The following is a 14,352-nucleotide window of genomic DNA, read 5'->3' on the forward strand; positions in this document are numbered from 1 at the left end:
GATGGGCAATCACCAAACGAAAAGCGCAGGGAATCGACACCCTGCCACGTCATCCATCGGTTCCAACGAGACGTGATCGAATCATCGAAGTCGGAAGCGGGGGCGCGCGTAGACGTAGCTGCCACGCTAACCTGGACGAGGCTCGGACAGCCGAACTCCTCTCCGGCTCTTCCCCTTCGCGCTCGACTCCCACCCGCCGCCGCGCGCTCTCTCTCTCTCTCTCACCGCGCCCCTCGGTGCGCGAATCCCTCGCCGGTCGGATCTCTCCCGGGTTCAGCTGCTTGTCATGGCGGCGGGGGCAGAGATCCGCAAGCGCGCGGCGTCCAGCGGCGGCGATGCCTGCTCTCCGGCTGGCGGCGGGAAGCGGGCGCGGCGGGGCCCGATCGGGAGGATCCAGGTGCCAGGCGCGGGCGCCGGCCGCGAGCGCTGCAGATGCTGCCTGTCGCTGTCGTCGTCGTCGTCTTCGCATCATCGCCCCCTGACGGCGTCTCCTCCTCAGCGCCGCGCCGCGTCGCCGGAGTACACGCCGGCGACCCCGTCGGAGTACACCCCGGCGACGCCCTCGTCGAGCACCAGCGGCATCGTGTCCCCGTACTACACCCCGTCGACCCCGCCGGAGTACACCCCGGCGCCGGCGTGTACTCCGGCGACGCCCTCGTCGAGCACCAGCGGCATCGTGTCCCCGTACTACACCCCGTCGACCCCGCCGGAGTACACCCCGGCGACACCGTCGAGCCCCGCCGCATCTATGGAGTACACCCCGGCGTCCCCCTCGTCGAGCAGCACCGCCGTGTCGCCGTACTACACACCGTCAACCCCGTCGGATTACAGCCCGTCCACGCCGTCCAGCCGCGCCGCCAACACGGAGTACGCCCCGTCGACACGGTGACGACACCGTCATCGAGCTTTGCTGCCTCGCCGGACTACACGACGTCGATCCCGTCGGACTACACCCCGGCGACTCCGTCCAGCCGCGCCGATTCCACGCCGGATTACATCGCTGAGACCCCGTCAAGCCGCGCCACTTCGCCGCCGGGAATACACCCCGGTGACCCCGTCGAGCCGCGCCGATTCCATGGCCAAGCCAGAGTGCCAGAGCCAGACTACACCCCCAGCACGCCGCTCCCGTCGTCGCCGCGGGTCTCAGAAGCGGAGTCTCGCACGTCGGCGTACCCGAAGAGCGCCGCCAGCAGGATCAGCGCCGGCCGCATCCAGCGCCAGCTTGCCTTCTCCTACGGATGCTAGGACATTGATTATTAGCCTTCGAATTCGTATCTGCGCTGTGTTTATGGTGATGCCTGATCACTCGCTGCAGTCTGCAAAGAACACTCCCAAATTCTTGTGAAGTTGTAATCTTATTATTTCGTTTATTCATAATATTTGTTGGCTTTATTTAGAGCCGTGGAGCAATGTTGTTATAGCTCCTTTTTCATATTTTCAAACAATTTTATCATAATATATTTGTTGGCTGGGAGCCGGCCAGCAATCAGTTATCAGAGCTCCTTTTTGATAACAATCACTTACATTTAAAACCCTAATGAACGGTTGAGGGTTTCTCTTAATCCCAACCTTCCAATCATACTTCCTCCGTGCTGGTAAAAAAAGTCGTTTAGGTCAACAACACGGTCTTCAAAATATAACTTTGACTCTTTGTTATTATAAAAATATTTATAGAAAAGTGAGATATGTATATTTTTATGAAAGTATTTTTCAAGACAAATCTATTCATATAATTTTCACATTTGCAAACTCAACAATTTAAAAGTTATTGATGATTTATATTTCCAATGTTTGACCCAAAATATGTTTAAAACGAATTCTTTTACCAATACGGAAAGAGTACGGTTTAACGGGTATTTCTCTCCATCAAGTTGGGATAAACCCTCCCCTGCTTCATGGAAGGAACTGCAGTCACTGCCCTCTACAACCCCATGGTTGGGATAAACATCATCTCTGCTTTTGCATTTTTAAAGTTTATGAAACTAAACGACATACGATGATAAACTTAGGGATCCCAATACATTTTACTTAAGAGCGAATTTTGGGCCAACATATCGAATAGTTTACGCGCATAAAATAAAATTCCAAAGAAAGGTGCCATCCAAACTTCACAATAAGCAATATATAGCAGGAACAGCCCACTAACACATCAATTCTCATCATATAATCATTAGCAATCAAAGAACTTATATATGTCTCATATTTCAACCATACATACACCATCCAACATTAACAAATGGCACTATAGCAAAATGATATTGAGCAATCAACACGCATGGCGAGGGAACACAAATCAAGAGTAGACAACAAGGGCATACACATAAATTGTATTGTTGCTGCATCAATTTTCTGCCTCTTTAGAGCATCTCCAAGAATTTCCAATCTCACTTTTCCATTCTTGAATTTTTAGGAAAAAAAAAACTTTCTCCAATAGTTCCTATCCTATTTCCTCATTCCTTAACAATTGGTAAATTTTCTTCTCCTGTGAGTAGAAATGCGCACGGCGTGCTGCCTCCCGATCGCCCCCTTCTCGCGCCGATTTTTCCTCGCAGGCTTCTTCTCCGCGCGCGCTGGTGCTGCTCGCGCCCCCTTTCTCCATCAAGGGCGTGGGTCCCCAGGTCTGGCAGCCTGCGTCGTGGAGGGTGTTGCGCCGTCGAGTGATGTGCCGCCCTGGATTGCTGTGCGCCCTCCTGCTGGCTGCCTGCGCAGGTGCACCGCCATGGATGCCTGCACTGCGCAAGGGAACTAGGGAAGGGCGCTACCCTGTCTGTCAATATTTTTTTCAATACATGATACTCTACTATGCAATTTTGTTCAACGTATTGTACATGCGACAATACTAATTTCAGAATTATATGTAGGGTGGATGAAATGTCTAATTAATTGTTTTGGATAAATAGGGAACTCTTGGAGATGGACATTTTTTTTCCTCCCTATACCTATTTTGGGAGTTGCCAAACATCAAAATTTAAGGAGAAAATATAAGGAACTGTTGGAGATGCTCTTATGTAATATAAATGGATCAAACTATTTAAGCATAAGGAGAAAAAACTCTGTCATATCATAATAGAGGAGAAACATCCAAAAGGATCAAAACATCAGTGTGCCAAATGATATAGGCAACAATGAAAATCCTAGAGATGGTCTGCTGAAGTAATAACTGTAACACCCCTGTGTTAATCGTCTCGCTAATCATGAGTTAACTCGCTAATCGTGGACTCAAATTCGTCGTTAACGCTAATCGCGTTCGCTTAGCAAACATCTAATTAGCCGTGTTCGATCTCGTTTTTGTCCTTGATCTGAGCTTCAAATCAACTTCCACCCAAAACGAAAGTTGTAGATCTTTTAATCCTCTACAACTTTTATTTTGGCCAAATTTCAAGTTCCTATATCAAAATTTGAGTTCTAGAGGGTCAAACTTGAGTCAAATTCGTTTCAAATGAGTTCACTGTAGCGACAGCGTTTCCACTGTGAAGCTCGCCGGCCATACCGGCGACTGTGCTCGTCGGCGCCGCCTCCACGCGTCGGCAATCGCGCCCGACCTCGGCGTCGGCGCCCTTATCCTCGCGAACGCCTCGAAGGTTCCTGTCCCGTCCCGTTTTCCCCTTCTCCTTCCTCGGAGCAGCGAGCGGAAGCGAGCAGAGCTCGCCGTCGACGTTCCACTGGCCGAGCTTCGCCGCCCCCGATCGATTTCCTCGCGCTCCGAGCTGCGCGACCTCGCCCTGAAGCTCGTCCATCCCTCCACGAACGCGACCGTGCCCTACCCCGGCCGAAATCGAGCTGCAGACGCCATTCGCCCTCGCCATCCGCCGCCGGAGCTTCGCCTCTCCGTCGAGCTCCCTCTCCCGGCCATCTTCCGCCCCAAATCGACCCCCGGTGAGCTTCCCCGCGGCCTGCTCGAGCTTCTCGACTTTTTCCCCAACCGAATCCACACTGCGCCGCCGCCGTTTGGCCGCCGCGCCGCCGCGGAACGCGCCGCCGCCTCTGCGTGCACGCCGCCGGACCTCCCTGCGCGCCGCCACTCGCCGCTGCCGCGCGCCCTAGGGCCGCCTAGCCTCCCCGGAGCTCGAGCCGCCCGCCCCCACCGCCGGCCGGCCCGGGCCAGGCCGGAACGCGGCCGCCGCCGCGCGTCCTGCCCCGGCGCCGCCGCGTCCCGCCCTGCGCCGCCCTACGTCGCGCGCCTGCCCACCGCCCTGCCTTGGCTGTGGGCGGGCCAGACCGCGCCGCCGCCCCGTTGGCCGCCGAGCCGGCCCAGAGCCGTGGCGCGCGGCACGGGCGAAGCAGGGGAGGGGGAAGGCAGCTGGGCCGGCCTAAATGTAGTCGACGTAGTCGTTCGGCTCGTCCACCAGGAAGTAGTCGTTCAATCGGGCAAAGCCTTAGTATTTTTGAGCAGTCACGCTAAAGCGTTACCCAAAAACCTGATTGCCCGCCTATCCCGTGCAGGATCTCAAGGCGAGCAAGGTTTCGGAGGCCTGCTCACGCTAATTCTGTGCGCGTAGAAATTAGCGTTGGGGAACTCAGTTGTTGCAACTGGAGAGGGAGAAGAGAGGAGCCGAGTTGCCTCAGTGCTCTGGTGCAGAATGGATGAGGGGAATGGCACTCCTTATATAGTGACTCAGGTGCTCAGGATCGTTGAACCTGGACACCATCAGAGCCATTTAGGTGATGCGGTTATGGCCATTAATTACAGATTTAATTGCACGTTTAATCGCACGATTAATTACTGTCAACGGCAAAATAGCCATCACATTGCACCGCACCTGCATGTCACGTCCGGCCGCGCACGCGCACGCGCACCGTCCGGCCGGCCGCGCCGCGCCGCGCCTCGGCCACGGCCCGGCCCGGCCCGGCGAGGCGAGCGAGCGCGCGCGCGCGTGTGGTTCACCGTCCTCCTCTTACCAGCTTCACAAGTGGTGTACACGAAGTCCACCTTTTAAGTCGGTTGAGATCCTCCTCAATTCCCGGTACAGAATTAAGCATTGATTCCCTAGCATTAATAGTGGGCTTTAAATTCTTTTAATGCTTTAGAATAAATGGGCCAAGCCCATTACTCCAACAGCATCCACTTCCTTCTTTTTATCCTCTGAAGCAAAGTGGGTTACCAGTTCCTAAAGTTGTTCTACTGTGTCATCCCGGTCCTTAAAGTCGTAAATTGATCGTTTAGGTCCTCAAACTTATTTGACTGTGTCATTCCAGTCCCTAAACTTATAAACCATGTGTTTAGATCCTCAAACTTGGCCAGTCATGTCATTCCAGTCCCTAAATTTAGTTTTGAGTCTCATCTAAGTCCAAACCGGACGATCTAAAACCTCTTTATCAAAAAATAATTTATCACTTTTTCATATGAACTTGAATGAAGACAAATTTTATATCAAAATTGTATCTCTCGACGTGATCTACAACTTTACGGTTGAAAAGTTTTTGAATTAAAATTGTTTAGAGTCCTAAAATTTAATTTTAACTTTTAAATTTCAAAATCTATAAACTTACAACAATATTTTGAGACCCTAAAAAGTTTTAATTCAAAAATATTTCAACTATAAAATTATAGATTACGTCGAGAGCTACCATTTTGATATAAAGTTTATCTTCATTCAAGTTCACATGAAAAAATTATGAATTACTTTTTGATATATAGATTTTAGATCTCCTTGTTTTGACCCATATGAGACTCAAAATCATGTTTAGGGACCGGAATGATATGATTGAACAATTTTGAGGACGTAAACATTTGATTTTCCAGTTTAGGGAGCGAGATGACATAGTAGAACAAGTTTATGGACCGAGATGACACAGATGGACAAGTTTGAGGACCCAAACGGTCGATTTGTGAGTTTAGAGACCGGGATGACACAGCGACACAAATTTAGGAACCGGTGATGGACTTTACTCTCTGAAAAACATGAATGTGCCCATACTCCTATGCTAACCCTGGTCACTTGTATCTTTAACCTTTTGATTGTGCATGCAGCCATGGTCCCATCCCATATGATCATTGCATCGCGTCAGTCGTTTTTTGAAAGGCCGACAATGATGATTGCCCGTAGCATCTCGCACGGGCTTTTACCTAGTATTTTTAAATAGTAAGATTTTTTTAGATGTTACAGAGGCTAAAAAAACGGCTGGAAACTAATAGAGTCTTAAATTAGACGGAAATCCATCTAGAGGCCGGACTTTACTGATCACGGGAGGGAAAAATCCACTCGCGAAGGAAAGTGCGGCGACCGGGCTGGTCGCGTTTGCTTAGGCGCCAAGTCTCTCGATCCTTCCTCGCAAAGGCGCACCACGCGGCCCAGCGCCCGCCTCACGTAACCTCCCCCCGTCCCCGTTCACCTCACTGCACCACGCCCACATGAACACCTCCCTCTGACGTGCGGGCCCAGGCATGGCCGAACCCCGTGGACCGGCCGCCAGCCACCTAGAACCCGAGATATTTTCCCACTCGGTAGGCCCCGCGGAGCGCGTCGCGGGCGGCCTATAAATCGCCCGCGCACCGACTGCCCTCTGGCTTCCGGTTTCTCTGTTCTTCTCTCTTTCCCCCGTCGACGACTTTTCTTCTCGACCTCGCTAGTCTTCCCGACTCGAGCTACTAGAAGCGCACTAGCCAAAACCAGATAGCGAACCCTAGGAGCCCAGTGGCGATCTTTGGAGCGGCCATGACGGTGGATCAGAAGGCCATGCCGATGCAGGCGCAGGCCCTGCAGCCCGGAAGGTGAGATCATCCTGCCAAACTTCCGCGATTTCTTTCAATTTACCCGTTCGTTGGGGGGTTAGGGTTTGGGGGTGTCCAATTCGGTGGGAGCGGGTTCCTGTACAGAGATTGGGGTCGTAGGACGGTCGATTTCATGGGGACTTGTTCGATTCGCTGGTGGGGATTTCTGATTAGGGTTCTGGATAACAATTGGTGTTCGTTGGCTTGTTCTAGTGCCCCGTGGTAGGGGTTATGGGGTTTCTCTGAATGATTGGGCCAGTCGGCCCGTGAATTTGAGGCGTAGGGTTTCGGTTGGTGGTCCGTGTACTTGGGATTGGCCGTTTTGCGGCTTGGGGGCTTTGGGGTTAATTCAGGATTCGTTTGGTTGTCGATTTGGGGAAAAGTGGTGTAATTGGGGGTCATGGATAAGAGTAGTTGCAGTTGGTCCTTGCAGTGATGATTTCTGATTTGGGTAGTATGGAGCATAGCATGTCCCTGGAGACCGGAAATCTCATGCTTTTGCTTGCTGTTGGCTGCAATAACTAGATTTGTTTGTTACTTCAGGGTCGAGCAGTGAGTTTCGGGTCGTAGACTACTGTAAGATAGGAACTTTGAGCTTGTATGCGAACTCGAACCTTAGGGATTATCATTATTCACTTGGTGTTTGGCGAGAGTTAAGTACATCCTGTTCTGGTGTGTCGTCTCCACAGAAACGTGTACTATTTGACTCATATATCATATTTGCATGTCTAACTTCTGTGCTAACTCTGTTTCTTCATCTTTTGTACAATTGTTATACTGTTAGTTTTCATTGTTTATCCAGTCTCTGATACGTGTTATGTCTGTCTGTGTTGTCTTGTCGGTAATCTAGAACATTTGGAGCAGAGGGCAGTACTGTGGTGCTTGGTTCCATCAGAACAATAGGTATGACTGCTTTGATCACCTCTTGTAAACAGGAAATATTGACTGCTATGTGTCCCCAATGTTCGACCGTGTAAAACCCAGGACACAAATAACAGTTCGTGTTTCAGCAGGAGGCCGGGCTCTTCGCTCGAATGAGTACGAGCTCTCGGTCGAGCAGAAACCCCAGGGAGATGCGCCACCAATGGCCTCTAATCTGTGGTGTGTTCAACCGTTTTGTCTGGCTGCTCAATGTGTTAAGAGTAGAGCATCTGAGCTATCGCTAGCAGTCTTTGACTGTCATTGTTGACCAGCCTTTTTGTAGTTTTTGCCTAGGTCCTTTTCCTATCTTTTTACCTGTATACTTTGTATGTGGAGTTGCAGTGCCGCCAATTACATTTAATCTAGTTCTGTTAAGATAGTTTTGTCCCCACTCCCTGTAGGATAATGTGTTTGAAACTTAATTATTAGCAGCTTGATTGTTGAGTGAAAGGGTATCATTTTTGGTGGAGATGTTCTGAACTTCTGATCAAAAGGCAACTAACAGCGAGTTCGGAGCTAAATAGTATCTGTTTCTGTGGAGACGATTGACAAGTAGGAATATTTGGTCATCTGTGGTGACCGATGGGTGTTAGTGAGCGAAATATTAATCTGTTTCTGTGGAGTCGGTATAAGTGTTTGGATGCTGTCTTGTTTTGTTTGTACTCTACTTGTTCATTACATCGTTTTTGTCAGCCTTTTTGGTTTATACATGGTATTTTGGGACATCTTGCTTTATTTTATACGTTCTCATTACACGTTCATTTTGGGAAGTGTTTTACACAATAACAGCAATACTAAAGTGTTTGTTATCATTTAGCAGGAAGAAGCGTCCTCGCAGATCACGTGATGGGCCTACCTCAGTTGCAGCTGTCATCCAGCGGTGGGCTGAGCACAACAAGCAGTTGGAGCATGGTGCTGAGGGCACGAAGCGAGCAAGGAAAGCACCTGCTAAGGGTTCCAAGAAGGGTTGCATGAAGGGGAAAGGAGGGCCTGAAAATACACAATGTGGATACCGTGGCGTGAGGCAGCGTACTTGGGGCAAGTGGGTTGCTGAAATCCGGGAGCCAAATCGGGTCAACAGACTCTGGCTGGGGACCTTCCCAACTGCGGAGGATGCAGCCAGGGCCTATGATGAAGCGGCTCGAGCGATGTATGGAGAGGTTGCACGCACCAACTTCCCTAGGCAGAGTGCAGCGACTTCCAGCCAAGTTGCTCCAGCAGCAACTTCTGCCCAGGTTGCTCCAGCAGCTGTTGGAAGTCTTCTACCTAGCACATCATGCGAGTCAACAACGACATCAAATCACTCGGATATTGCATCCACAGCACTCAAGCCAGAAGTTTCCGACATTTCAAGCTCTCTGAAGGTGGAGGACACTGTTGTTACAGAGGCTGGTTCTCACAGGTCTGAGGTGATATCTGGTTCTTCGGTTCAGCATGAAGACCATCCCAATACCCAAGCTATTGCACCCAATGTAGTTGACAAGGAAGTCTTTGAGCCACTCGAACCTATTATTGCCAACCTTCCAGAGGGTGAGGATGATGGTTTTGATATTGAAGAGATGCTGAGGATGATGGAAGCTGATCCACAGAATAAGGGTGGGGTTGACGCTGGCATTGGGCAGCCCTTCTACCTTGACGGGCTGGATTCCAGTGTGCTGGAGAGCATGCTCCAGTCGGAGCCACAACCATATTCCATGTCTGGGGAACCAGATATGTTCCTTGCTGGCTTCGAAAGTCCTGGTTTCTTCGAGGGCCTGTAGCCCATTGACTGTTAGTGTTTGGTCTGCTAGCAGCTGGTCGTCAGCTCATTTCATTGCTGGAGCTTGTGGAGGCAATCGGTGGTGAAGGCTGCTTTGTTTGGCAAAACTGATAAAAGCTTCGCCTTTGTAAAGCTAGGCGTTTTTCCCTTCCTCCTTGGGCATAGGAACTTAGTTTGAAGCATAATTTGGAGAACCCTTTGTCCTGTAAGACCAGAAATGGCGATGTAAATAGTTCCCACCTTGTGGAAGGAAAAGAACCAAAAAAAAAAAACATCTGCTTTGGTTTGGACGTTTGCCGCTGTTATCCTTCGTTGCTGAAAATTGTTTGCATTCTGCTGCTTTCGTTTCTTTGACTTTCGGATAATTTGGATGGTGTATCCACCGCGGCTCTGCCGGCTACACTCTACGTGCAGTGTGAAAACACAGATCAGCGACGATCGGAATAATTAAACTTCCAATTATGCCGTTCATTCTTCTCATATAAACGAAAGTAGCGAGCGAGATCACCTCATAAATTTCCAACGTATAAACGGGACAAAAGTGGTAACCAGGAACTGTGGAGCCAAGCTCCTTTTGATTATATATAAACAAATAAATGAAAACAAATCGAATTTGGTGCTACTTTCTATTTCGCAATTCATATCCTAGATTACATTGTACAAACAGTGTCATCCAACCAAATATGGGGAAGATGGCCTGTTAATCCATATACGATGGCATGTTGTTAGTTCCTCGCGAATATCCACTCGTCTCCTCGGCCACCGTCTCCCAACCATCCACAATTTTCTCAGCGTAGGCCGCCTGCGTGTGGACGTGCATACGTACATGAGCTTACTTGCAGGGCCAAGGTAACCGGAACATATTAATTTGCAGCATAAAAAACGCGAGGCTCAGGAAGACCCAACAGAATGGCTTGCTAGGTTAATCGGAGGAAAGGGAACCCAAGTCTGGATATCTATCTTGCTCGGCAAGAGCAATTAAGATTTCAACATTTTTCTAGAAAAGCATCATCGCAGAATATAATGGAATAGTGCAGCGTTGAAGGCTTGACACAATACCTGGCTTGCAACAAATCCTTTTAGCATCACCAGGAAATCTTCTTTTCTTTCTCTGTCTAGTCGCTGGAGTTCACTTCTGTTATTTTCCTGCATACCATTCGTATAATACCAGATCTCAGTTGCCTCACTGAAGTGAAGATATCATCAGAAGCAACATGAAAAGCATATACAGAAGTAACCTTAAAGTTACAGTGAGACAAGGCAGAGGTAATCATTTCTACTGTTGCTGTTTATTTATTTATTTCATATTGCCTAGCCAGGTGCTCAGCATTAAAGAATATGGTCCATGCAAGCAGGTCAGTTCGAATTAAATAATTATTTGGCGAAATGATAAGGCAGCATCCCTCAGAACATAAATTAAGAGAACACAGAATATATACAGAAAGTGCTTGAATCACAAGCCTCATTCGAGTAATATACTGCACTCCATCAAGTTTGATCATTACTGGCTACTCATTTGAAAATAAATGAACAGAAAATGTTATGTAGCCATGGTCCGTCGGTTGAAATAGTGGAAACTAGTTACTTCATCCTTGTGAATATTAGATACCAACCAAAGTTCAGCGATACTGTCAAACAACAAAGGGACAAAAAAAATGAAGGGACATTTGAAAGCTGGCAGAACCACTACTAAAAACGATATGATGGTATTATGGTAGCTAAAGTTTCATGAAACTAGAGTAACCGAGTAAACAGTCAATGCTTCGCAAGTTCGCAGTTATTGCTCTTGTCATTGTTAACCAGCAATAATTTTGGACAAAATGAGCATTTATTTATTACCTTAATTCTCTCATATTCTCTTAAAGCACAGAACTTAGCATCTTCAGTAGCCCTGATTGTTTCCCTTAGCTCCTCCACTTTGCGAATCCTAGCTCTATCACCACCAAATATCTTTGAGGATGCAGCTTCGAGTTTCTCAATCCTGGACTGTAATGATGCCAAATCTGACATCAGTGTTTGTACAGTCAATAATGCACTTGCCCGATCAGAAAATGCAGTGTGGACAGACAACATTATGCTTAAATGTCCATGCAGCGTATCCTGCCAAAAAAGAAAGGAACAAAATAAATTCCCTGAATATGATCACTTTTAAACAGTAGAGTTTATCTATAATGTAGTCCACAGGTCAGAAGTTCTACCAGATATTTAACAGTTTGAGCATTCAGATCTCGGCATGCCCTGCTAGCTTTAACAGCTGCAGTGGCTACACGCCTGCTGTCAGCTGCTCTTATCCTCTGGGAATCATACATTGCCTCCTCAGTCTCCAACTTTGTCAGTCTAACAAATGCCAATCCAAGCGCTCCCATTGTTTCACCCATATCTTGTTGAGCCTTGACAAGTGCTTCTGCCTGTGGAGAAGACGGATAAGTTGATCAATAGCTTCCTCCAAGACACCTTTAGTAATTTTCAGCACAAAACCAGTTTACTATAAAAAAAAACTCCCATCAACTGACGTTGCTTCAAATTATCAAACACGCAATACAGTATGGCCCTTATCCTATTCTGATACTGTACATGACAAACACGGCCATGGTTAGGATCCTCTCACACTGCTGATTCAAGAATGTTTCCCTTGTTAGAATATATAATCAATATACTGATGTATTGCCTATTAACCTTTTGAAAGCACACTCTCTTTTTCCCCCCTCTTTTGTGAAAACATATTGCCCCGTTAATCTAGTTCACCATACTATTGTGTAAAACATATCCAATATGGCGCACAGGTTATGGTCAAATTAATATGTGCACAATCTAGTTTGAAACTGATGTGGATGCTGGAGAACAAAATGAGTAAGTAAAGTTATCAGGAAAAAATGAATCCCAGCCATGAATCCCAACCATAGCTGAGTCCATTCTGAACTTGTTAGGCTCAACACACTAACATAAGACATCAGTTTATAACTTTTTTCCTATTTTCCCCCTCCGATTAAACCATTGCATAGGCCAAACAAAGCATGTGCAAGACCATTCAGAGGTCATAACTCCTGTTGAGACTACCAACATAAAAACAAGATATTAGCTTCAGTGAGTGACGAAAATCAGGATGGTGGAACAATTATTGTGGTATCATTCTACTAATATAATAAATCCTCTGGACACTATATCTAAACCCTAAACGAATGGTAAACTGATCAAACATAAACACTACCAGAAGTAAGATGTTTTGGCATAAAAGCATTTAATTACAATCACAGTGTTGCAATTAAATGAAGCTATTGGATGGGGAATTTTGCCTAAAAAAAACTCATGTAATGGTTGAATGTCTATAATGTCAATTAAGGAAATAAGCTTAACATGATTTGCATAGTATGATACTGAAGGAGACTCGTTGATCATACTCCCATGTCATGAGATTCAATATGTTTAGGTCAGTATTGTGAAATCTTCTAGTGGGGAGATTGGGGTGGGTTCAGTTCAATCTTCAACTGAGACAATGGATTACCAGTTAAACACTCTCCACTAGTTATTTCGAATTAAGTAGTAGTAGAAGAGAAGAAACCACTGCCTCACTGATCATAACTATGAGATCCTAGTAGATGGGAGTTTTGGCATCTGCGAACAGGTCACCTGTTGTGACGAAGCAGTGAGCTGCTGCTCCCACTCCTGCAGCTTCTCCTTCTTCTCCAGGAATTCTCGATCCTCCTCCACAAGCGGAGGCTTCACACCACCCCAGTCAGTGACCACAGACTGCTTGAGCTCCTTGAATATCCTGAGCAGGTCCCTGCCACCCTTAGCTGGCTGCACGACGTCTTGTGGTGCAGCGACGGCCTCCTCCCCGGCGATGAGCTGCCGTGGCAGCCTTGCTGCACCATCAAGCATCCGCGATGCCACGTCAGTGCTGCCTGGCAGCGGCATCTTGCCCTCGGCCTGCAGGAAGACGCGGAGCTCGTCGCTGGGCCCGATGGCGGGGTGCTCGGCGAGCCGCCACAGGTACCGCTCAAGGGCGGCACGGCGCTGCGCCACGAACTCGTCCTTCTGCATGACCTGGCTCTCGACGGTGTTCTTGTCGGGCCGCGGCGGCACGAAGTGGCCTCGGAAGGCCTCGGCGAGTCGGTCGGCGAGCGTGACGAAGTCCCGGAAGCGGCGGCGCACGGCGTGGCGGCGCTGGGCGGGGTCCCCGCGGCGGACGCTGGTGACGAGGTAGGAGACGTAGGTGGGCGCGGATCCGGGGACGAGCGAGGTGGCGGCGGGCTCAGCCTCGGTCTCCGGGTCGGAGACGGCGAGCAGGGCGTACTCGGAGGCAGCCGCGCGCGCGAATCTCGGCGAGGCGGAGGCGGAGCGCGGGGAGGAGGAGCCGGCGCCGGCGCCGGTGGCGTCGGCGTAGGAAGGCGGGTCGACGAACGAGGAGGACGAGGTCGCGGAGAGCGTGTAGGCGGCGCGCGCCGGAGGGGAGCGGGGCGAGGCGACGGAAGCGGAGGCGGAGGAGAGGAGGGGGTCGAAGGTGGAGGCGACGGAGGCGTAGTCGGAGGCGGCGGCGAGGGGGAGGGACTCCATGTCGTCGTCGCCGGCGCCGGCGCCGGCGGGCGGCTCCGGCGGAGGCGCCGAGGACATCATGGCGAGGGTCGGGAGGGGGGCGGGGGAGCAGATGGGGGGGTGAGCGGAGACGGCGGGCGGCAGGCTCCGGCGGTTTGTTGCGGGTGCGGTCACCGCGCGGTTGGGATATGGACACGCTCACGTGGCCCCTCGTGGGAGCCTGGGATACCGTGCATTCAAGCCACGATGTAACCGTTTTACTTTCCTATCGTGCAGTAATGCCAAGCGGTCCACTTTTTTGCCATTTTCTTTACGAGCCAGATGAGATAAAATTCATCTCCACCACGCTGTTGGAGGATGCATGGTTTTGGTTGGATGGATTTGCAAGTTTTTGGTGAGGATTGCATAGTCATGATCATGATCTTAA

At 49.3% G+C, this 14,352-nt stretch overlaps 3 protein-coding genes across 5 annotated transcripts; 2 read left to right on the forward strand and 1 right to left on the reverse strand.

Moving 5' to 3' along the window:
* The first annotated feature begins 286 nt into the window (after positions 1-286).
* Positions 287-889, forward strand: LOC120667766 (DNA-directed RNA polymerase II subunit rpb1-like). The gene has a single exon (XM_039947770.1). The coding sequence runs from the start codon at positions 287-289 to the stop codon at positions 887-889; it is 603 nt and encodes a 200-aa protein (XP_039803704.1).
* A 5,599-nt stretch (positions 890-6,488) lies between these two features.
* LOC120665815 (dehydration-responsive element-binding protein 2B-like) lies at positions 6,489-9,697 on the forward strand. 3 transcript variants are annotated; one of them, XM_039945497.1, is made up of 4 exons: positions 6,489-6,712; positions 7,563-7,615; positions 7,726-7,813; positions 8,451-9,697. In XM_039945497.1, the coding sequence occupies exons 1-4, from the start codon at positions 6,657-6,659 to the stop codon at positions 9,391-9,393; spliced, it is 1,140 nt and encodes a 379-aa protein (XP_039801431.1). In that variant the 5' UTR covers positions 6,489-6,656; the 3' UTR covers positions 9,394-9,697. The 3 variants fall into 3 exon arrangements, with proteins under 3 accessions (XP_039801431.1, XP_039801432.1, XP_039801433.1); XM_039945498.1 differs by lacking the exons at positions 7,563-7,615; positions 7,726-7,813 and having other exon boundaries at positions 6,494-6,712; XM_039945499.1 differs by lacking the exons at positions 7,563-7,615; positions 7,726-7,813 and having other exon boundaries at positions 6,494-6,712; positions 8,454-9,697.
* Positions 9,698-9,932: 235 nt separating this feature from the next.
* Positions 9,933-14,042, reverse strand: LOC120665814 (sorting nexin 2B-like). The gene is made up of 5 exons (XM_039945496.1): positions 13,020-14,042; positions 11,591-11,800; positions 11,232-11,492; positions 10,452-10,538; positions 9,933-10,194 (listed from the first exon to the last, which is right to left on the reverse strand). The coding sequence occupies exons 1-5, from the start codon at positions 14,004-14,006 to the stop codon at positions 10,093-10,095; spliced, it is 1,647 nt and encodes a 548-aa protein (XP_039801430.1). The 5' UTR covers positions 14,007-14,042; the 3' UTR covers positions 9,933-10,092.
* Between the last annotated feature and the right edge of the window lie 310 nt (positions 14,043-14,352).

This window comes from Panicum virgatum, chromosome 3N (genome assembly GCF_016808335.1).
Source record: "Panicum virgatum strain AP13 chromosome 3N, P.virgatum_v5, whole genome shotgun sequence".
NCBI lineage: Eukaryota > Viridiplantae > Streptophyta > Magnoliopsida > Poales > Poaceae > Panicum > Panicum virgatum.

Coding starts and splice junctions, on each gene's coding strand:
- LOC120667766 (XM_039947770.1), top strand. CDS start 287: ATGGCGGCGGGGGCAGAGATCCGCAAGCGCGCGGCGTCCAGCGGCGGC.
- LOC120665815 (XM_039945497.1), top strand. CDS start 6,657: ATGACGGTGGATCAGAAGGCCATGCCGATGCAGGCGCAGGCCCTGCAG. Junction 6,713..7,562: donor CAGGCCCTGCAGCCCGGAAG/GTGAGATCATCC, acceptor TCGGTAATCTAG/AACATTTGGAGCAGAGGGCA. Junction 7,814..8,450: donor CCAATGGCCTCTAATCTGTG/GTGTGTTCAACC, acceptor GTTATCATTTAG/CAGGAAGAAGCGTCCTCGCA.
- LOC120665814 (XM_039945496.1), bottom strand. CDS start 14,006: ATGATGTCCTCGGCGCCTCCGCCGGAGCCGCCCGCCGGCGCCGGCGCC. Junction 10,539..11,231: donor GAGAATATGAGAGAATTAAG/GTAATAAATAAA, acceptor AATGGTATGCAG/GAAAATAACAGAAGTGAACT. Junction 10,195..10,451: donor AAGGATTTGTTGCAAGCCAG/GTATTGTGTCAA, acceptor GTCCACACGCAG/GCGGCCTACGCTGAGAAAAT.